Source organism: Squalius cephalus (genome assembly GCF_949319135.1).
Source record: "Squalius cephalus genome assembly, chromosome: 5".
Taxonomy (NCBI): Eukaryota; Metazoa; Chordata; class Actinopteri; order Cypriniformes; family Leuciscidae; genus Squalius; species Squalius cephalus.
Genome location: NC_137126.1, coordinates 13,296,753 through 13,320,982, shown reverse-complemented (window position 1 = coordinate 13,320,982; position 24,230 = coordinate 13,296,753). Strand labels below are relative to the sequence as shown.

Here is a 24,230-nt window from a genome sequence, read left to right as displayed (position 1 = left end):
ACCGAGCCCCGTGAGTCAAGTGAGTGAACCGAGCCCAGTGAGTCAAGTGAGTGAACCGAGCCCTGTGAGTCAAGTGAGTGAACCGAGCCCCGTGAGTCAAGTGAGTGAACCGAGCCCCGTGAGTCAAGTGAGTGAACCGAGCCCAGTGAGTCAAGTGAGTGAACCGAGCCCTGTGAGTCAAGTGAGTGAACCGAGCCCCGTGAGTCAAGTGAGTGAACCGAGCCCCGTGAGTCAAGTGAGTGAACCGAGCCCCGTGAGTCAAGTGAGTGAACCGAGCCCCGTGAGTCAAGTGAGTGAACCGAGCCCAGTGAGTCAAGTGAGTGAACCAAACCCAGTGAATGAATCAAGCCCAGTGACTCGCCGTCGCAGGAGGAAGAGGAGGAGGACTCGCTCGGTTCACCAGGTTCCAGTGGGCGTACCCAGATGCCTCGCCCTGCCGGCTCCGCCTCTGGTCCTCACCTCGCCTGTGCCTATCAAGCTCCAGGAGCCTTTTCCAGAGGCCGTTCCCAGCCCGGAGGCTTTAGCCTTGAATTTCCCCAAGTATTTTTTTGGGGGGGGCAATAGGTACCCTGAGAGGGCCATGGAGGTGGCGCCTATATGGACCATTGCAGTGCTTTACACGCCTAAGCCTCCCATGCTGCTGGTCCTGTCCAGCCCTGTGCGCCACACGCCCTGGTCCCTGTCCGAGTCTGCTCCGCCCTGGTGTCCGTCCGAGTCTGCTCCGCCCTGGTGTCCGTCCGAGTCTGCTCCGCCCTGGTGTCCGTCCGAGTCTGCTCCGCCCTGGTGTCCGTCCGAGTCTGCTCCGCCCTGGCCACCCGCACGACCCGCACGACCCGCTCCGCCGTGGCCATCTGCATCGGTGACCTGGTGTCTATGGTCCCCGGCTACCCTGTCTGGGACTCCAGGACGCCCACCCCCCCACCCCCTCACCCAGGTTGTGTTTTGAAACGGCGCGAGGTCGCGCCTTGTAGAAGGGGGGGATAATGTAACGGTGTGTTATGTTGTCATGTTTCTGGTTTGTGTTTTCTCTGTCTTTGGTTTTTACATTCAGTTTCTTGTTCCTGTTCATTGTATTCAGTTAGTCCTAGTCTGCTAGTCATGTTAATTAGTTCCCTTGTTTCAGGTGTGTTGTCTTCTCAGTTTGTACGGTCCTGATTATTGTGCTCATTTGCCCCAGCTGTGTCTCGTTCCCTCATCCCGCTGTGTATTTAAACCCTGTGTGTTCTCTTGTTCGGGGTCAGTTATTGTATGTAGGAATGTATGTATCTTCCATGAGTAATCCCTGTTCCAGTTCTGAGTCTTGCCAAGTCTTTGTTAATTAAATTCAATTGCTGCATTTAGATCCGACTACCGTCTTTGCTTTCATGCATATCGTGACACATACATTGTGATTTCTGGATTTTTTTTTTTAGATTATGTCTCTCACAGTGGACATGCACCTACGATGACAATTTCAGACCCCTCCATGATTTCCAAGTGGGAGAACTTGCAAAATAGCAGGGTGTTCAAATACTTATTTTCCTCACTGTATATATATAATGTTAATGAATTAAACCTTGTAAGTGTTACTAGGAACTATTAAGATTATGCTTTCACAATATAAATGTCTTCAACATAACCTTTGATTGACTGTCTTGGAAAGGAGAAGCATAAGTAATTTAAACATTGGTAGTTTGTTTATAGAAACAACATTCATTTTCATGTTTCAGGTCTGTGCACGATGATTGCAGTGTCTTGGTATGCTTTCAATATCACTCAGGAATTCTTTGACCCACTTTATCCAGGAATAAAGTAAGTGGAAAGAATAGTTATTATCTTGGTATGTAGAGCTATTAGAGAAAATATTTAGAACTATTTCATCGTATTTGGAGTTATCTAATTAGCAATATAGCATGAGAAAGCTCACTTGTACAAACATGTTTGTGATTATGTTTCAGACTAGGGCTGGGCGATATATCGCATGATATTGTTAGGCGCATCTCGTCAGTAAAGCCGGTTCCTTGATTAGTAGGCTAGTAAATCGCCATCACCTGCTTTCAGATGGAGCGGCATTCACTACAAAGAGCCGTAGTTAACTGACAAGCTGAGCCATTTCGCATTAATTATCGCAGGCGATACGTCCGCGATATTAATGCGATATCTCAGCTTGTCAGTTAACTACGGCTCTTTGTAGTGAATGCCGCCCCATCTGAAAGCAGGTGATGGCGATTTACTACTAATCAAGGAACCGGCTTTACTGACGAGATGCGCCTAACCAGGGCCGGCTCTAGCCCACATAGCAAAATTGGTTTGGCCCAGTGATGGGCCACACAATCCACTTTCACTTGGCCCAAATACAGCAATGAATTACGGTACATGACTGGACCAGGTCTGGTTGCCAGAACTCGGGCCACATATGGCCCATGGCATAGCCATATCTCAGCCAAATGAATGACTATAGCTTTTTAGGACCAAACAATTGATTCTACATGTCAGCCTCAACTAAACCTTGATCTAGCCACTTTATACACACCCTTGGCCCAAATGAAAAATGCCAGAAAAACAACAGTATTCTTAACAAATATTTATTGTTTCACATTTAAACGAAACAATTAGCAAAAAAAAACTTGAATGACATGAGGCATTGTGCACACTTCAACATCTGATTCAGTTCATGAACGGCTGTGCACACAAATCTTTAACATCTGATTCAGTTCATGAACAAGAGGCACTGTGCACCAAGTCGCAAGTCGGTTAACCTGTTGTACTCTCCTGACGCTCTTTTCTCTTCATCCTTTCTCTTCTGCCACCATCCCTATCCGGGGCCAGATATAGCCATCTCTTAATGGTGGAATCGATTTCCTTTTCTGTGGCCGCAGACGTCAGGTGGTTACGCCTCACAGCCGCTGAAACATACATGGTCTGAAATTAGTTTCTGTATCAAAAGAAAATATGGCTATTGGATTTTAAAGGGATAGTTCACTTTAAAATGAAAATTCTGTCATCATATACTCACCCTCATGTTGTTTCAACCCTGTATGCTGGCATTCTTCAAAATATCTTCCATTGTGTTCAGCAGAAGAAAGAAATTCATACAGGGTTGAAATAACTTGAGGGTGACTATATGATGAATTCTATTAGGAAAATTCTAGATGCAATTTGGTCTAATGTGCCAGACAGACATGTTTTTAAACTACAGTTGCCACAACGTAAATATGTTTGCTGGGTTGGCACCTGAAACATCACACAAAAATACCATAAGGATGTTGATTAATTTTGTTTATATTCTATATAAATATATTCTATATAGTCTTTTTAATGTGTATTCCCTTATGATATTTATATCTATAGAGATTATCATTTTCATGCTAATTTGTGTTATATATAAACCCCACAAAGCCCTATTAAAAATTCAAATACGCAGAGATACAGAGAGATAAAATCAGTATTGTAACAAAAAAAAAAAAGTTTAACACTTATGAAGCATCAGTTTTTTTTTTTTTTGCAATTATGCTATAGCAATTATAGCATGTTTGCATGTTTTACATGGTATTATCATATATATTACACAGTAGCAGTCTGGAATAACCGTTTGGAATACAGTTTGACTGTATTTTTAGCAAGTAAATGTAGCAATGGTGAGTAAAAGAGAAAAGGTTTTAGTTTTGGACCTCCTAACATTTGACATCAAGTGTATGTTTGTGTGTGTGTTTGCATTTCTTATCCATTGTGGATTTTGTTTGACTGAATGGTTTGCATTATTTCTCATTGTATAGCTTCTTATACCTTTTAGGCTACATACTTTTATACTGAATATTATTGATCATTAAAACTGACATTTAACAAAAAGAGACAGGGTTGTGTAATTTTATATATTTTAAAATGTATAGAATATTTTTTTGTATTTATTTTAGTATACATTCTCTTCACTGTATGTAGGCCTACATGTATAATAAAAAAACACAAACCTGTCTCTGTTTGTTAAATGTCAGTTTTAATTATCAATGTTTAATATTTTTTAAATGAAAACAAAAAGAAGCAGGGTTGTGTTTTATATTGCATGTTATTATAAATATATGCAGTGAAGAGAATCAATGGGCTACGCCTTGCCTAAACCACATTTACGTGTCCATTAATATGTTTAAGATTTTTTTAAATGAAAAGAGGCAGAGTGGTGTTTTAGCCTATAACATATTTCGTTTTATTGTTGACGAAAAGATCCAGACAGCAACATAGTGTCGGCCAGTGATGCGCGGGTTGATCCGAAATGAGCGGGTGCCTGCGGTCACCCGCGGTTACCCGCGGTTACGAGTCATCCAAAAATATTTTTAATGATATTCGGGTCGCGGTCGGTCGGGTCGTTTGAAATAAAGATGCCAATTAAACCTTTGTAATTGATATAGTTCTAGACACAATTTTCTATGAATACGTTTTAAATTTAATTTACACTTTATTGGCTGAATAACTGGCGCGAAGATGACGCACGAGCTCAGTCTGCAGGTAGAGATGGAGGCGGCAAGAGAAAAGGTGAAGACTGGGGAGTGGAAGCTCCGCAAATACACAAGAGCAAAGTGTGGGAGACATTTGCCGAAATAATGAAAGATGATGACCAAAGTGCTGGCTTTGTCATGTGTAGGCTACTTCTTGCAATGCTATTTACACATTTGATAACCACAAAACTGGCACGACCAACCAGGCACGGCGCCAGGATTCCAGTTTTGGATAAGCCAGACCAATTGTGGGAGGGCCTTAAATTAAAAACGTTAAATAAAAATAAAATAAAAAAAACGTTATCCAATCACTGCTTAACCTAATAAAAAAATATTGACTAATATAGCCTACTGTTATATTATCTGTGCGTATACATAATATAGATTTTAATAGCTTGATGCTCTTTAAATATTGTGTTGCATTGTAAAAGTAAATCCGCGATCGCTCTCCATGGTTCTGACCAAAGAAGAGAGCTTTGGAATCTCCATTATGCATATACGACAATTCACCATGACGTCACAACAGTAATAGACGTTCTTCCGGGTGGCAAAAGCCAAAGCGTTCCTATGACAACGCTAGTAAATTGCTTGGAAGGGAGACCCACCGTCGACAGTAAAAATGTAATAAAAATAAAAAAAAATAATTAAATATAATGCATTTTTTTTATCATAATAACAACTGTGTTTAATGGTATAAGTAAAAAATATAATAAATATGTAATATAGTAGGCCTACACATAATTAGCAAAATACTCTCTATAGCTCTTTTTTCTAGCCAAAATAACGTGCATCATGGTCATTAAATGGCTTTCCTGAGGTAAATGTTATGTGACAATTGTTCTCCAGCTGTTATATCGACCTTTGCGCGGTTGAAAAACACTGATTGGTCGATAATTTATTATGTATGAGGAATATACATTTAGGTAAGTTGCGTGAGAAAATGGATGTGTAGTGAGAGCGTGTGAAAAGTGACAATTGTATGAGGCGCCACGTAGGATTTAAATCAAACTTCGCTTATCAATACATACATAACACAATACAATTATAAATTACTCGCATATACATTTATTGGATGTTCAAAATACATATATGAAATACTCGTGCACACTAATATGAAATCCATACCAATACATATTATGTTAGTAATGAATGCTTGTGAATAACTTGCATATAGGCTACATATAAACTTGACGCACGCATACACCTATAAATACTTATAAACTTCCATGCATATACACCTATAAACACTCGTCTCGTGCATACAAAATAAAACGTGGATGCATGCTTTAGTTGTGTAGGCTATATGTATGCGAGTATTTATAGGTGTATGCGTGCGTCAAGTTTATATGCAATATTCACAAGTGTATATGCATTCATTACTAACATTGGTATGAATTTCATATTAGTGTGCACGTGTATTTCATATGTATTTTGAAAATCCAATAGTATAGCCTACATGTATATGCGGGTAATTTATAGATGTATATGCACGTGTGTTATGAATGTATTGATAAGCGAAGTTTGATTTAAATCCTACGTGGCGCCTCATACAATTGCGTGAGTCTCACGGTCAGTCGCTATAACCTCCTCACCCACAGGAAATCGATAAAACCCTACACCTTTTGCTGTATATCTGGCAGCGCAACCCCAAACACAACACGTTTTCATCATCGTTTCAACTTTGATCAACAACAATGTTTTTAACTATGTAACTGTTGCAGTCGCCGGCTGGATCTCTTCAGTTAGTCAGTGGAAGCCGCTCGCGTTCTGCCACCCGGAAGTTACTCGGCGCCTATTGTTTACAAACATTCTGAAAAGGCCTATACCTGGGCTGCATTTTCCGATAACATTGTCTCTTAGCGCGCTGCGATAACTTAACTAAAGGTATACTACCACTAAAGGTATATCATTGCTAGGCGTCTTCAGGGCTATCATCCACTCGTGAGGCAGAGGCGCTGAGAGGCAGAGGCGCTGGCGCCCTCCTAGCAACGGCGCTGTTTTTGGTAAAACATGATTTTGACGACTTCATTAAGTTTTGTTTTATAGAAAACTCTTTTTAAAAGATTTTCGTTTTGTATAAATTGTATCTTAATTTTGATCAATGTTTTATCAATCAATTGCCCGTATTTATTAAATAAGAAGCAAATATATAGCAGACAAAATAAGGCGCCGGTACGCGATCACTGCATGTGAACTGGAGGGCGCCGAAACTCAACTTGTGCCTCACAGATTTGATAAATATAGGCTATATATTACAGAAAGCTTGAAATGTCTACTTTTAAACGAAAATATTCAAACCAAAATAAATAGGCTATACTCTCTGATTATGTAGGCTAATCCATATGAAATGTGCATTTCTCTCTGGCGTTCATGGCGAGTCCGCAATCTCCGCATTGTCAACTTCATCTTTGCAGCGACACAGAAAACACCAGTTTATTACTAAACAATTAAATGTCTCCTTGCTAATTTAGACACATTCATAATCATTACTTTAACCGGTTCTTTGTGGCAAGCTTTAAGCGTGCGGTCATTACGCTTATTCCTGTAGGCTAGCCTTTAAGTAATTAATTTAATATAAAGGGGCGATTTGTCCACGAATGGCTTAAATGAACAACTAGTCAACAAGACAAAAAAAATAGTCGGAGGCAGCCCTTATTCCACATATTTTCGAACCAGCAGGCCATCTGGGTTGGGCGAGCGACCATGAGCGGAGCGGAATATGCGCTCTCCGCTCACGAGCTCTGATCGGAACAAACTCGAACCTCACTGTCTGCTGAACTTGCGCAGAAACATCAAAATAGACATAGCCAGCTTTTTAAAATTGTTTTTAAAACTAAACATTTAGACTATTTTAGTACAAATTCTGAGCTTATATTGACGATTTTTTATAATTCTTGACACAATTATAATATTAAGTTATATTAAGACGCTACGATGAGCATTATAGCTACTTTAAAAAAAATGCGGGTCAGGAAGCGGGTCGGGTACAATATTTTCTTTTTCGTTTTTTGCGGTCCGAGTTGCGGGCGGGTTAGTTGAAAACGTCGGTCGGGTGCGGTTTGTTTATACATTGACCCGCGCATCACTGGTGTCGGCCCAGATCCGGCCCACATCTGGGCTGTGTGTACCAGATGTGGGCCGGATCTGGTCCGACACTATGTTGCTTTCTGGTTGTATTTTACACCATATTCCGTTTTATTGTTGCCGAAAATATAGCATATGTTAAAGATAATCGGAGTAGCCAGAGCGTGCTGAGTCCGGTGCAAATAGAACAGTGCGTTCTTGATCGCGCACTGTTCTATTTGCACCGGACTTGCGTCCTCTCGTCCTCAGGAGTTCGTTCTTCTGAGTTGAACTTGGCAAGTCCGAACTATCAAGGACACAAGTCCGAAATTTGCGTACTTGGTATTGAGAAACGGCCGACGTTCTGACAATTACATTTTTAATAACAACCTTAACGGGCCTGAACAGTAGTTCAATGTCAACATTGTGACAACGCCGTAACAACCTTCACCACACAACGTAGTTATGGCGACCTTCTGGCCATGTTAAAACGTTGTTAGAAGGTTGGGTACGTTGTGCCAACTGCATGTTAATCCATCAGTGTATGTCACTTAAATTGAAATAAATAAATGGCTGAGCCTGTGATATAAAATAAAGATGTCTGATGTCATCTAACGATAAATGTTATCAACGCACATTTAGTGAATTACAACATTTTAAATAACATCTACGATTATACATTGTGGCTCATCTTTAACATTTAACTTTCCGACTATGTTAACTCAAACTAACTGTAAAATTCAAAATTATTACTTGCCAAACTTCGCTCGCTTTGTTCTAGAGGTAAGAAGTCAAACCGTTAGTGAAGTGCAGCCTCAAGTGCATCAGTGCCACTGCCTTCCCCCCCACTTCTTAAACTGCGGCGGCGCTGGATCCGGACATATCAATATATTTTTTTTTTAATTTGGGTTGAAGCGTTCTAAACCATTAACTAAATCGCAAGATTACACAGTTTCAATTGAAGAAAAAATTTTTTTTTTTTTAAAGAAAAAAAAGGAAAAAAGTACAAGATTGAGTGTAAAGACTACAATGATGTACAACTACAAACCCTTGAAGCATTGCGTTTTAGGCGCGCTATCTGGGCGCGCTTTTCTAGATGCGACCTGATTGGTGTAATTTTTTGTGTGTGCCATATTAGGACACTTTAAGACCGAAGAAATGTGTGCAAATTGGCCTTATCTTGTGCATGAAATGAGACAATCAAACAATTAAAGTTCTATTCTATCTTGCTTTGACCTTTCACACTAACACACAATATATATATTGCTTACTTATGTTGTCCTCTATTGTAAACCTCTTTGGATAAAAGTGTTTGCTAAATGATTAAATGTAGCCTAATGTAAATTTAAAGTTTATGTTGTTTCATAATTATTCATTAAACCTTGTTGATAGAGAGAATAAACCCACACTGCAAACAGGAATAGGGGAAACAGCTGTGTGTATGAAAATATTATTAATTATTAAATATCTGAAATTACATTTTAACTATGGGATAAGTCTGGCCACACATATGTGGGCCACATTTCTATATTTTATATGTGGGCCAACTAATACACTTAACCACTGGCCCATATCCTGTTTGCCACCTTAAAGACGGTCCAATCTCCCCCATAACCGGGCCATGTTCGGTTCACATGCCTCATGCCAGTGCCGACTGAATTCCAGCTGTGCCGGCTTCATGCCAAACCTGGGCCAGAATTCTTTGCTACCTGGGAGGTTATTTGGTGCCCAAGGCGAGAGTTAGGGGGGTTCAGGGGCATGCTCCCCCGAGAAAATTTTGATTTCTCGGACCTACATATGTGCATTTTAAGGTGTTTGAAGGCCAACATTTTCTGATAACAATAGCTTTAAAAGCATGTCAGTGGGCAGTAGCATAAATTATTTGTCAAGATAACAGATTCTTAAACATGAGAATGAGGATAAATGTTGAAATGAATGATCCACACTAGAAAATGGAAATGCAAAATGTTTCTGCTTATAGTTGACAATACAACAATCACATATTCCAAACAGGAATGGCCTTAAATGAGAAATCTTTCAAGGATTATTTTGCATAGATGTAAACTTTTTAGCATTAAAGATTGGTTTCAGCAACTTGTTTCTTTCTTGAGTTAATCAGTGTTTTTGGCACTATTAAATCAGTTCAATTAAATTTCAATTGTTCACTCATAAAGTCACTTGTCACCACCTACTGGCTTAATGATGCAAGTTGCGCAAACACAGACAAGCGGAGTGATACAAACTGTGAAAAGGCTGATGCTGGTGAAATATTCGACTCGAGGACCTTATATATATAGGCTACATATCAGAGTTAAATAGGAATACATTGTAATAATGTTAATCAAGCAGACTAAATCACACGACTGCGCAGCAATATTTAAGCTCATTATACAAAGGAAATAATACAGATCTAGACAAATTGGGTTGCTTATAGTTAAAATAATTTTTTTAGTCGGCCACACATTCTACTTGCTGTCGGCCACTCATTCCACTTGCTGTCGGCCACTCATTCCACTTGCTGTCGGCCACTCATTCCACTTTAATACGCAAATGACAAAACGAAAGTAAAAGCTGCAGCCCCTCGTAGACGACTACCACACACACGCACACGCACACGCACACACAGTAAAGTCCATGTCTGGTCCTCCGCTGTCTTCGTTCCGATCCTTTTATGCGCCCCGAAGCTGATCAGTGAGAAACTTGAAACCGGTACGGCGCGCGCGCCCCCGGACTTTTACCCCATCATTTAAAGCGCTAAAACCAGCTGTCAGATGTTTTCGCGCCACTCCCGGTTGCTGAGCAACGCGCGTGAGTTTGACAGCTGTCAGAGTGACTCAGTCGTTTTTTAGGATTGTATAATCTAGTAAAAGAAATGGACAAATACAAGCAGTGTGTGGACAGTGCACAGTAAAAGTGTACAGCGTGTGCGCAGCTTTCATAATACGATACATTTAATTAACTTTTTTTTTTTTTTTTAATTATGCAATTTTGCGCCCCGTCCAGCAGATGGCGCCCCAGGCGGCCGCCTGTGACGCCTGTCGGCAAAGCCGGCCCTGCGCCTAACCCCGGATTTCCACCAACTGCGGAACGGCTGCGGAACGGCTCCGCTGCGTGTCGGCTCCGTGCTCCGTTGTCCTTCAATACCCACCAGGTCCGGATTTGTTGCGGAACGGCTGCAGGACTGACTGACAGCTGAAGTCACGAGGATCCACGAGATCTTGCTAATTCACGTATGATCGCGCGATATATAGTTTCTATAAACAGAACGTTATGACGAATGGTATATTATGACGTTTTCAAGGTGTAGTGTAGGGAAATATGATCCGGCATGATCACGGTGTATTTTATTTTGAAAATTAACCAGATCTTTTTTGTTGTTTTCGTTTGTTCTGTTTTTTTGCTCGACTTCCTGTCCTGCGCACTCTGCCCTGTAGTGCTGCGGAGCTCTCCGGCATCCGGCAAAAATAGAAGCTCTGCGTATCTGCTCCGGAGGGCTGCGGATCGCCGGAGTCGGAACGCAGCCGTTACGCAGTCAGTGAAAATGCACACATTGACTTCAATGGAAACCTATTGACTCCGCCGCCGTTCCGGAGCCGTTCCGCAGTTGGTGGAAATTAGGGGTAACAATGTCATGCGATATATCTCCCAGCCCTATTTCAGACAATATTGGCCTGTCATGTCACAGTCTTGGAATGCCTCTACTGTGTAATGTTAGATGTGTCCTGTGTGTTTAGGTATGAAATCGGAGAAGGGCTGTACATTGGTTGGAGTTCAGCCATAATGGCTTTATGTAGCGGCAGCTGTTTGCTGTTTTCCTGTGGACTGAGCAGCCGAGAGGAAAAAAAGTGAGTTTAGTATGCAACACATGCCCTGTTAAAATGACACTTCATTCACTAACCATTTCAGCTAACCTTCCCTGAGACATTTTCAGGACAGTGTTTAAATGAGAAGTGACATTTAAAGGACTGAGTTAGAGGAAGCGCTCAATCCCTTGGTTTGTCTGTTTGCGTCCGCTGCGGGGCCCCTAAAGCGTGTTGCATTAGTCCCCTAAGTTGCACCGCCCTATGGACGGCCCTGCATCAGTTGTTTTTAAAAAATCTCTGTGCTAAATTTCTATTTTGTTTGCTCAGATCACATCTTCAGAACTTCAGATCATACTCCTACCAGCTTCAATCCAGACATATGGTTCAAACTGCCTCTACAACATCCCATGTCCCTTCCAGCCAATATAGACTCAATGCATATGTTTAATGCTGGGAACACACTACACCATTTTCAAAGACATTGGAACGCTGTTCTTCTCAGACTATATGACTATCTGGGGTACGGGTGCTATTGTGTGCACAATACATGACAGATCGGCGACAGGGGGTCACGCATTACACAACTTTTTAATATAAAGTATCGCCGACATCTCTCCCTGGTCTCTGTCTGAACAACCAAACACACTCGAGAAGTGATAAAGGAAATAACGTAAGATCAAGCATGATACAGGAGTTCTCGCGTGAGTATTTCATCCTGTTTAAAAATGGTAGCCCGCAAGAAGCTGTGATACAAGTTATCTGTGCGCTGATTAGCATAAAAAAAAAATAAAAAAAATAAAAAAATAAAAAGGAGAGACCTGTTGCTTGCAGAAGCCATGACTCTTCCCCTCCTGAAATTTCCTTTGCCCTGTATCTTGGCAGTAAGTTGTTGCTAAAATCGTGCAGTGTGCAGCTGGCATAAGGAAGGTAATAAATACATGGGATCAACAAAGTCAAGTTACAGACATCACAAAACACACAGAACACAATGAAATTCCTTTTTCTATGCAGTATGGTCAGAATCTGCTGCAAAGCAGAAATGTCACATTTCTTATGTAAACAGTCTTAAGTTAAGTTTACTGTAGAATGGAACCATGTACAGTGGATATAAAAAGTCTACACCCCTGTTAAAATAGTTCATTTTTGTGATGTAAAAAATAAAACAAAGATAAATCATATCAGAACTTTTGCATGTTTAATGTAAAATGGCAGCCTGTGCAATGCCAATGAAAACCAAAGTGATACATTTCAGAGAGAAAAAAAACGTACTAACTGCATAAGTGGGCACACCACTGAACTAATCCTGAAGCCCCCTCTGATGTTATCACATCACTGTTTGGATAGGAGTTTATCAGCTTGGCACATCTTGACAGGAATATTTTACCACTCTTCTTTGCAAAAAATGTATCAGATGCGAGGACATCACCTGCACACAGCCCTCTTCAGGTCCCCCCCACAGATTTTCAATAGAACTCCGGTCTGGACTCTGGTTGGGCCATTCCACATTAATCTTTCTTTGGTGAAGCCATTCTTTTGTTGATTTAAATGTGTTTGGGATCATTGTTATGCTGAAAGGTGAAAGTTCTCTTCATTTTCAGTTTTCTAGCAGGCCCCAGAAGGCTTTGTACCAAAATCGGCCGGAACTTGGAGCTATTCAAGATTCCCTCCATCTTCACTAAAGCCTGTGGGTGCTTCTACTTTCTTATTTGTGCATCCTCATTTCCTTTCCTTTCCTCACATCTCAGCTCCACCCCCTGTAGGATGCAAGGAAAGGCTGCAAGGAAAGATAATGAGGATGGAGGAATTGAAGGATAGCTTTTTTGAATATTGGAATATTCTTGAACACTCAAGAGTCACTTCAAAGCATCATCAGCTGTGCTCAAAAGATCTGCCCTTATGTTATAATAATAAGCATAATATGTTTAATTTATATAGCGCCTTTCCCGAGCTCAAGGACATTTCACAATAACAGTAAAGAACAAACAGTCAGTTTATACACAATAAATGGACAGTAGACATTTGCCTAGTCCAAGACATGAGCGATTGCAGTTGCATACTGCATTCCAATCGAATACAAACAGACACTATGACAGAAACAAAAAACAACACTATTTACAGACAGCATAGAAGGTGGGCAGTTGAAGCAAAGGTCAGATGCAAAAGAATAATGGTAAATAAGGATACATTATGACTGTAATACAGAGTTATGGAAAATGTTTAAGAAAAACATGTCATGATCGATAATACTGGTTAAACAAATAGGTTTTGAGTTAAATTCATACAGTATGGTTGTTGACCTAAGAGCCAGGGGAAGAGAGTTCCATAGCTTAGAGGCTATAATGGAGAAAGACCTGCCACCCATAGATGATAGACGAAATCTTGGCTCACAGAGGTTCACAGTTCACAGCCAGAAGAACGGAGAAGTTGAGAGGGAATTTAAGGAGAAAGTAAGTCAGAGAGATACGAAGGATCAAGACCATTGAGTGACTTCAAGGTAAGCAGAAGAATTTTGTAAGTAATACGAGAAGACACAGGTAGCCAGTGGAGGTTAAAAGAATAGGAGTGAAATGAGCAGATCGTTTAGTGTAAGTTCGCAATCTTGCAGCAAAGTTGTGAATGTATTGCAAATGCAGATAGAGTGTGCTGGTAGTCCAGAAAAAAAAAACATTACAATAATCGGGTCGAGATGTGATAAACGCATGTACCAGTGATTCAGACTCTTTTGGGCTGACATAGTTGAGTGGGTTTGGCAATACGGTAAAGTTGAAAAAATTACAGAGTTGACTAATGTAAGCATTGAAGGTCAGTGAAGGGTTAAGAATGATACCCAAGTTTTTGACAGTGGCAGATGAAATAATTGATGTAGCTTCAAGGTCAAGTGTGGGAAAGTCATGTTGTTAAAGTTTGGTTATTTAAGAAATTAATAAATAATAAAGATAAAGCAAGATGCCCTGTTGATATATGGTTTATTTAAACTGCAAAGGTAAAGCATAAATTAAAATTATTGTGACAGATGTGAAGGTGGAGGAGAATTTATACGTGCGTCTGGTTTCTCGACAAGAAAGACTTCTGTATAGGATACACCTTTGCATCCTCGCTCATAGCTCCTCTGGAAGCTTACTCGCTCCTTGTTCCTCGCCTCCTCGTTCCTCGCCTCCTTGTGATGCAATTAGAGGATTGAGATGTCCTTTAATATGGCTGAATTTGATCGGTTTCCGGGTCACAGGTTGGAGGGCAGAGGAGTGAGGAAGCATCAATTTCAATATTGAGAAGCAAAAATATTTTTTTTGAAGAAAAAAAATCAGCTCAAAAGCATCACCACCATGCTTCTCTGTGTGTATTGTGTTCTTTTGCTGATGTGATCTGTTGTTTTTGCACCAAACACATTTTTTTTTTTTTTGGCCAAATAATCTTGCTCATCTAACCATAACACATTTTTCCAAATAGTTGACTAGAAATGTGTTTTTACAGAGTTTAGACAGACTTTGATGTTATTTTTTGACAGAAAAAGGCTTGCGTCTTGCCACCCTGCTCCACTGTCCAGACAGATAAATACTGGAGTTAGCATCTCTTTTTTACATTGCTGTAGGCCTCAATTTTCTCAATTTTAGAAGGAAGCCCTGTTCTTAATAATGTCACCCTTGTGCCCTACTTATTCCACTTGTTGATGACTGTCTTCACTGTGTTCCATGGTATATCTATTCTAATGCCTTGGAATGTTTTTGTAGCCATCACTTGAGCGATACTTTGTAAGCTCTTTGTGGCCCATGACTCTTGTAGCAGCATGCAACCAAGAACATGTCAGAATAATCTTACAAGAACTGCTGAGATTTATTTGAAGTCACTTCAGGTGAAGACAGGTGTGTGTTATTTCACATGAGCTTGATTAGTTAATTCTTAAGACAGCCTCATACACAATTATAAAATGGTGTGCACACGTATGCAGTTAGGTTGGTGTTTATCCTTTTTTTTAATAAAATATCTTTGTTTTTCAGCGACATTGCAAAGTCTGTAATTTTTACATTAAATGCATAAAGATTTTGATATGATTTATCTTGCAGTTTTTGTGATGTAAACCAGGTGTGCAGACTTTTTATATCCACTGTAAACTAAAGTTATAATTGTATATTTGGTCAATGATAAAAGTATTTGCATGCAGTAAATAATTGTTGTGTACCAGAATTTACAAGAAAAGAGCAGTGAGATTTTGATAATACTAAAATATACTGTATATCTTTTCATTTTACATTTTACTTGACAATTATATTGGATAACTAAATAACCAAGATGTTTAGTCAATATTTTTCTATATCCATAGATTAGTTAATATAACGTTGTTACAAATAGATATGAATTCAGTACAAAACTAAACATTTCCTTTTAATTTTGTAATGCATTGATATATATATAATTATTTGCGATCTCAATTTTAGCACAGTTGAAATATGCCATTTTGTTTATATATGTGCAATAATAATCAACATGTAAAAGAATAAAGTATGTGAATGACCTCTGCTGGTGATATGAGGTTATGAGGAAATATTAATAAATGGTGCAATGACATCATACAAATATCAGATTGATTATTAAACTCTTATTGAAAACTGGCAATGTCCATAATTACATACACAATGTGTACTGCTCACAAAGAAGCAAACACACAAGCAAAAGGGTACAGTTTACAAGTCACACTGTAATTCATTATTTTTGTTTCAACACAGAGGACCAACCCACTGTGTATTGCATTTCCATGAAAAGAAAAAAAAAAAACCTGAAAAATCCTATTGGGTTACAACTCCAGCTCTAGAGGATCTTTACTGCCATCTCCGTAGTTTCAGACACAAAGTGTGCGTGGAAACTACATTCTCTATAGTCCATATGGTGACCCCAAATGTCTCTAAAGTTGTCAGAGTCCATGGGTGGTGGTCTGAAGACTTTCAGATTCCACTTCTATAGAAACCACATGATGGCCGGGGATCATAGCCAGTCCCAACACTCTGGGCTCACCTTGTGAGAAAGAATCTGTGGAAAAAAATATAAATATATTTTTTTAACTTTAAACCATGGTACTGAGGAGACATGCATGGTTTTACCTGTGACTACTATCAATCAAGGGCTATAGTGTCCCAACTAAGTGGTGAATTTTTTTGGGCAAATTGTCAAATTTTAAGGACGTGTTCCTATCATTATTCAAGTAATACTACAAATAAAATGTATGAATGTAGATACAATATATGAAATATCACCCCTACTTTGGTAAATTTAGAACTTAGCACAAATAACCCATAGCACAAATTGTTTGTGGTAAGATGGTAAATGTAACCTCTATTTTTAGAGTTGTTTTTTTCTGAGTGACACACACAAAAATAAAGACTCATAACTCCAAAACTATAGCAAGGAGAACTATAGCAAAAAAAAAATTATAATAATATATATATATATATATACAGTGAGAAAAATAAGTATTTGAACACCCTGCTATTTTGCAAGTTCTCCCACTTGGAAATCATGGAGGGGTCTGTAATTGTCATCGTAGGTGCATGTCCACTGTGAAAGACATAATCTAAAAAAAAAAAACTTGAAATCACAATATATGATTTTTTAACTATTTATTTGTATGATACAGCTGCAAATAAGTATTTGAACACCTGTCTATCAGCTAGAATTCTGACCCTCAAAGACCTGTTAGTCTGCCTTTAAAATGTCCACCTCCACTCCATTTATTATCCTAAATTAGATGCACCTGTTTGAGGTCGTTAGCTGCATAAAGACACCTGTCCACCCCATACAATCAGTAAGAATCCAACTACTAACATGGCCAAGACCAAAGAGCTGTCCAAAGACACTAGAGACAAAATTGTACACCTCCACAAGGCTGGAAAGGGCTACGGGGAAATTGCCAAGCAGCTTGGTGAAAAAAGGTCCACTGTTGGAGCAATCATTAGAAAATGGAAGAAGCTAAACATGACTGTCAATCTCCCTCGGACTGGGGCTCCATGCAAGATATCACCTCGTGGGGTCTCAATGATCCTAAGAAAGGTGAGAAATCAGCCCAGAACTACACGGGAGGAGCTGGTCAATGACCTGAAAAGAGCTGGGACCACCGTTTCCAAGGTTACTGTTGGTACTAAGACGTCATGGTTTGAAATCATGCATGGCACGGAAGGTTCCCCTGCTTAAACCAGCACATGTCAAGGCCCGTCTTAAGTTTGCCAATGACCATTTGGATGATCCAGAGGAGTCATGGGAGAAAGTCATGTGGTCAGATGAGACCAAAATAGAACTTTTTGGTCATAATTCCACTAAACATGTTTGGAGGAAGAAGAATGATGAGTACCATCCCAAGAACACCATCCCTACTGTGAAGCATGGGGGTGGTAGCATCTTGCTTTGGGGGTGTTTTTCTGCACATGGGACAGGGCGACTGCACTGTATTAAGGAGAGGATGACCGGGGCCATGTATTGTGAGATTTTGGGGAACAACCTCCTGCCCTCAGTTAGAGCATTGAAGATGGGTCGAGGCTGGGTCTTCCAACATGACAATGACCCGAAGCACACAGCCAGGATAACCAAGGAGTGGCTCTGTAAGAAGCATATCAAGGATCTGGCGTGGCCTAGCCAGTCTCCAGACCTAAACCCAATAGAGAATCTTTGGAGGGAGCTCAAACTCCGTGTTTCTCAGCGACAGCCCAGAAACCTGACTGATCTAGAGAAGATCTGTGTGGAGGAGTGGGCCAAAATCCCTTCTACAGTGTGTGCAAACCTGGTGAAAAACTACAGGAAACTTTTTTTTGTTTGTTTTTTTTTGTTTTTTTTTGTTTGGTATATCTTTCTTATTTGACATGCAATAACTCGGGAAGAAAATAAGGTAGGATGAAAATTGTGAGCTGTACATGTGAGCTGCAACTGGATTAAATTTGGTGGAGACTGCATAAAGTAATCAAAAGTTACAGCATTTGGAACCAAGATAGCCTTTTTGTTCAGTCCTTGACGCCCCCTAATGGGAATTTTTTAAATTGTTCCTCCATGAGGAACATCTTGTGATCAACGCAATAGATTATGTTCATTTTGGGCTCATTTTAATCATAATAATATACTGTAAAAAAATGTGTGCCATTATTAATGATCTGTGAATGTTTCATGAGCTGTATGATGTTTTTGACACATTGCAGTACTTTGTACAAAAAGTATTTAATGGATTGTGAAAAAAAGAAATTCTATTTATCATCAAATAACTCAGCACTACTTAGGAGTTAATCACATTCAGTTCAGTTCAAGTTCAGTCTCTAAGCTTTCAAATGACACCTATTTTGTCTTGATCAATGCAGTATTTTTGAAAAATATGATTATGAATTTTCTCACAGCTAGGTGGTGCAGTACACTCCGGTTTAGAGGGACTACTCAGCACTCGTTAATCGAAGTGGTTAGATGCATTAGAAAGCTAAATTTCTAAGCTTTAAGATACCTATTTTGTGTTATTTCACATTGGAAAACAAGCACGGATGGTTCCGGGAACATTTGAAAACACATTTCATCCCGGAAAGATGAGAGACATGTTTTTTTAGCCAAGTATGCATCAATTCGTGAGGAATATCTCGTGATCAATGAGGAGCTCTTTGTAATCGTGAGAATCTGCTGTCAATAAAGATGTTTGATTTTCCACAATTCATGCATGTTTCATGGAGTTATGAGCTAAAATGTCACATCAGTGCACCATCTATATACTTCGTTTGATGTGCGCCTGTGCAGGTTCATGTGTTAGAAGTCCATGAGGAATATCTTTAGATCTGAGTGATGGATTATGATGAATTTGGGCTCTTTTTAATCGTTAAAGCAAATAACTCAGCACTACTTAGGAGTTAATCATTATAAATTTTTTCGCAGCTAGGTGGCACCCACGGGTGGTACACTCCGGTTTAGAGGGACTACTCAGCACTCGTTAAGAGTTGATCAAAGGGGTTAGATGCATTAGAAAGCTGAGTTTCCTACTTCTAAATTCTGAAAAAACAGAGTTTCTAATTATTGGACAAAAAACTTCACGTAATAACCTAGAATACTGTCTAACACTTGATGGCTGCTCTGTTAAGTCTTCGTCGTCGTTTAGGAACCTGGGTGTGCTCTTTGATACCAATCTTTCATTTGAAAGTCACGTGTCTAGTATCTGTAAAACTGCATTTTTCCATCTTAAAAATATATCTAAATTACGCCATATGCTCTCATTGACAAATGCGGAACAATTAGTTCATGCGTTCATGACCTCAAGGCTAGATTATTGTAATGCCCTACTGGGTGGTTGCCCTGCACGCTTAATAAACAAACTACAGCTGGTCCAAAACGCAGCAGCTCGAGTTCTTACCAGAACCAGGAAGTATGACCATATTAGCCCAGTTCTGTCAAAACTGCATTGGCTCCCTATTAAACATCGCATAAATTTTAAAATATTGCTGATCACTTACAAAGCACTAAATGGTTTAGCTCCGCAGTACTTGAGCGAGCTCTTAACGCATTATAGTCCGTCACGTCTATTGCGATCTCAAAATTCCGGCCAGTTACTAATACCGAGAATATCAAAATCGACTGCTGGCGGTAGATCCTTTTCCTATTTAGCACCAAAACTCTGGAACAGTCTTCCTACCATTGTCCGGGAAGCAGACACACTCTGTCAGTTCAAAGCCAGATTAAAGACACATCTCTTTGACCTAGCTTTCACATAATACATTATAGACTTCTATAATTTAATGTTAGGCTGCATATATTAGGTCAGCCGGAACCGGGAACACTTCCCAAAAATCCTGATGTACTCGTTACATCATGAGAAGAATGGCATCTACGCTAATTTTAGTGTCTGTGTTTATCCCGAGGTTTTCCTGCAGCCTGCCGGATCCAGGCCGTATCCAGATCTGACGAAGGACCTTCGCCTGGACCGATGACAACGCAGTGCTGAAGTGCCAACTAGTCTCTCCCTATGGAGGATCCCACTACCACTATACAGATAAGGCGTTGTCGGGAAAATTCGTTTCGCGTTCCTACCCCAAAGCAACAAAATAAAATAAAAATTCTTTATCAAAATTTATAAGGAAAGACAAGTACTTTGTTTAGGCTTGGCTTGTAGGGAATTCCAAACCTGCGTATATTCAAACGCACATAACTATAGAACCCATTCTAAATGCGCATGTGAACGCCATCAGCGTTTCTCACAGGTTCGCGTTTAAAGTCTGTGTAGAGGGAATGGTGTCGTCTTAGCGGCCCCTAATTTAATAACAAATGATCGTTGCGACGGAAGCAAATCAATCAAAACTAACTTTAGTTGGAAATAACTTAACTCTGCTATAAAGCCAAAACAATCTCTGTTACCTTCAATTATACGCTTATCTCTGTAAAGCTGCTTTGAAGCAATCTACATTGTTAAAAGCGCTATATAAATGAAGATGACTGGACTTGAGCTTTAAAATTATACATATTTTGTGTTGTTCCATAGTAATTTGATTATGAATTTTTTTTTTCGCGGGGTGGGGGGGCTGGGGGGGTGTACTGCCAGCGGTACACTTCAGGTTTAAGGGGTTAAAAGCACTATATAATTTTTTGCCACTAGAGGTCGTTTATTCAAAACAAAGTCGTAGCTTGATGACAACTTGATTTCGCGCAATAGTGGGAGTTGTTGTATTCACCTCTACAGCCAGTGGAGAATACGACGAGACTCGGGCAGGAATCATATTCATGCATAACCGGTAATGTATTAAAGATTTATTAACATTACAAAAGCCGTTGGAGCGGAACGAGGCCGCTGGAGCGATTGCTAATGAGAGAAAAGCACAACACTCGGCTCGAGAGAAGCGGAGCTTTTATTATGCAACAGAAGCTTCCGTTTTTTCCGGTCATGCGTATAGTGGGGTAACGCAGCGATGTTTCATCATATTAGATCCATTTGAGTGTGCTGAAAGTTGTTATAATGCTACTCTGTGCATTTGCTTGGCGGCTACTATATGAGATACTGCAGTGAGCTAGATCGATATTAGGCCTAAACAAAAAGACTAACTGTGTTGAGCTGTATAACAATTATTCGTTTCGGTCAATAAATTTATCCAAACAGTTGCTCACCTGTCTAATAAAACACATAATATATTAAAGCGTCTTTGATGTTTCCATGGTTCCTACAAAATAAAACTTGAAATCGAGGGTAACGCGGGAATAATGCCATTGATGGGCGACGCACGGACACGGTCCGTGTCCTGGTTAAAACTGCTTATTTCTCTGGATTTAAACATTCTTAGAAACATTTGGGATAATGTAAGTACATAAGTCACCAAAATAAATAACATACATTGTTCTAGTGGTTTTTGGATATTTTGATCCAAAAATCTTACATAGTGTGTCTTTAAAGTCCAACTGAAATCAAAACTGACCCTATTTACTTTGTTAGCGCATATTACTAGTTTTGTGGTGAACAATTAATCCGTGCAAGTTAATACACAGAAACAAATTGTTTGCCGTCGTAATCTTTAATCAAAGTCTGAAAAGTTACTTCCGGTCTGGAATGGCGTTCCTTCTCTGATGATGTAGGTTTGACGGCTTGGTTTGGGAAACGCTTAACCACTCCCCTCAAACCGTTAGTCTGCTATGAGCAGAGATGGAGAGGAGAAGCGCTAGAGTAAAACCCTGCCCTCTGTTCAATATTCCTTTTCACTGGGAAATACGTCACAACACTGGAGAAATGTCGTTTGCAACTTCCGGTTCACGCGGACTTTAATAATTAGGGGTTCAAGCACGAAGTGCTGAAACCCTATTGTAATTGTGCTGATTTTTATTATTTTTCTTCTGCCGTAAAACGCATCGTGCAGCCTAAACCGTAAGTGCTGGAGACTTGAAACTTTGCCAAATGGTAGTACAAAAATCGAGGAGAGGTTCAGGGAGTATGACTCCGATTGGCCCATAGGTGGCGCTATAGCGACCAAAAGCGCGAAACTGCTCATAACTCCTAGACCGTATGTCGTAGACTCAAGTGTCTTATATCATTGGAAAGCTGGAGCCCTGAAGAACAAAACGTATATCTCCGATTTCATTTCCGGTATGCAAATTTTTCCGCCATTTTGAATTTTGTCAAAAACCTACTTTTGCGAACTAGTCCTAGGTTTTTCGTCCGATCGGAACCAAACCAGTGCAGAAATGTTCTCTGGAGTCTGACTATCAATAATTATCGAAAAAAAGTTGAAATTTCGATTCACAGTCGCTAGGGGGCGCAAAACTAATGTTGTGGGAGGAGCCTATTTTACTAAAAGGGCTATAACTCAAGCTGTAAATGAGGTATCTTCACCAAACTCGGTCCACATGTGTAGGAGTTCAATCTGGGGTCACAGTAAAAAAATCGCGACGATTAAACTCTAGGTGGCGCTATAACATGAAAAAAACATGAAAAGGGCTATGACGACCTGACCGTTAGTCCGATTGACTTGAAAATTGGTATGCAGTGTCTTGGTCCAAGGTGCCTTGTATGTCTATGAGGACATTGGCGTATCTCAAAAAACATGGCCGCCATCGGCCAATGAAATTTGAGCACCTATTAGACAAGGTTAACGGAGGCTGATCGGAACAAAACTCGGTAGGCATGTTCGACTCATGGCCCTAGAGGTCTGTAAGAATTTTGAAAGATATCGGCCACTAGTTGGCGCTAACGAGTTTTACAGCTCCGTAATCACGTGGTGTTACAAATATCCACACAATATGCATATCATTTGATAGACCTTCTCATGGAGAACAACTTTGCCTCAAGAACCATTGCTGTCAATCAAACCGTTCATTAAATATTCGTAATTATGTTAAAAACCTACTTTTGCGAACTAGTCCCTGGTTTTTCGCCCGATCGGAACCAAACGAGTCTAAGACAATTCTATGGACTCTCTAGATAAATAATTATCAAAAAAAAGTCGAACTTTTGCATTTTTCGCATGGGTATATTGGGTCATAAAGAAAATGGGCGTGGCAAAATGCACTCAAAAGCCTATAAATCCTAAACGAAAACACAGAACTTCACAAAAATTGATGCGCATATTTGTCATAACATGCTAAAGAAGCCTGGAAATTTGTATGGAGATCGGACCAAAGGTGGCGCTATAACTGTTAAAACGCTTTAAAACCATATATTTCCTATGGTAAATTGCCTGTATTGGCTGTGAATGGTCTTTTCCTAGGACAAATTCCTATTCCTATCTATGTTCATATAATTCTCATATAATAATGTTCATGACTCTTAATAAGCATGAAACATTTCAGACAGATCAGACAAAATTTGCCTCTATAACAGTTAAAAAGGTAAAAATTATATAACATGTCATTAAGCCAATAAGTGGTATTTTACTGCCCCCTGCTGCCATTTCATCATACTGCTCCCTAATATTGTCATATAATTCATATTTAGACTTTATAAAATCATTATTTTAACATTTTAAATCATATTTTGTATCTATTCTCTATTGGAGTATTACTTGACAATTGTGTCACACTGAGATATGGAAATGGACTAAATTTAATTAATGAAATGAAACGAAAGTAAAACGGGCATTTAAGCCACGCCCCCAAATACAAATTCACTCATAACTCGAAAACGGGAAGTCGTTTCGCGCTCAAATTTTGATGGTAAGGTCTTCTCCAGGCTCTTGATCGAAACGTGTCGTCGCGGGCCTCGGGAGCGCGCCCCCCGCGCGGATCTAGTCCGCGGGACCCCCAATTTTGAACGGCCGTAACTCCCGATCCAGACCACCCCGAACCTTGTGTGAGAGCTCGTTGGAAAGGGCCCATCCTTGGCTAGCTTCGATTCAAATGTGGTGTAATTTGTCCTGCGCATTCCAGAGATAAAAGCCCCCAAATATTTGCATTTGAACAGTCATAACTTCCAGCATCA

At 39.9% G+C, this 24,230-nt stretch overlaps 2 protein-coding genes across 2 annotated transcripts in view; one reads left to right on the top strand and one right to left on the bottom strand.

Annotated features, from left to right (window-relative positions):
* cldn15b (claudin 15b) overlaps nucleotides 1-11,784 on the top strand; it is a gene marked incomplete at its 5' end in the record, with an annotated part of 109,147 nt that extends 97,363 nt beyond the window's left edge. The window contains 3 exons of the mRNA XM_079870808.1: nucleotides 1,710-1,791; nucleotides 11,267-11,377; nucleotides 11,663-11,784. Of these exons, the coding sequence (XP_079726934.1) occupies nucleotides 1,710-1,791; nucleotides 11,267-11,377; nucleotides 11,663-11,783 (314 nt within the window). The 3' untranslated portion in view covers nucleotide 11,784. The remainder of the gene's footprint in view (nucleotides 1-1,709; nucleotides 1,792-11,266; nucleotides 11,378-11,662) is intronic.
* Nucleotides 11,785-11,910: 126 nt separating this feature from the next.
* naa38 (N-alpha-acetyltransferase 38, NatC auxiliary subunit) overlaps nucleotides 11,911-24,230 on the bottom strand; it is an 18,564-nt gene continuing 6,244 nt past the window's right edge. Inside the window, exon 3 of the mRNA XM_079870810.1 lies at nucleotides 11,911-16,357. Within this exon, the coding sequence (XP_079726936.1) occupies nucleotides 16,242-16,357 (116 nt within the window). The 3' untranslated portion in view covers nucleotides 11,911-16,241. The remainder of the gene's footprint in view (nucleotides 16,358-24,230) is intronic.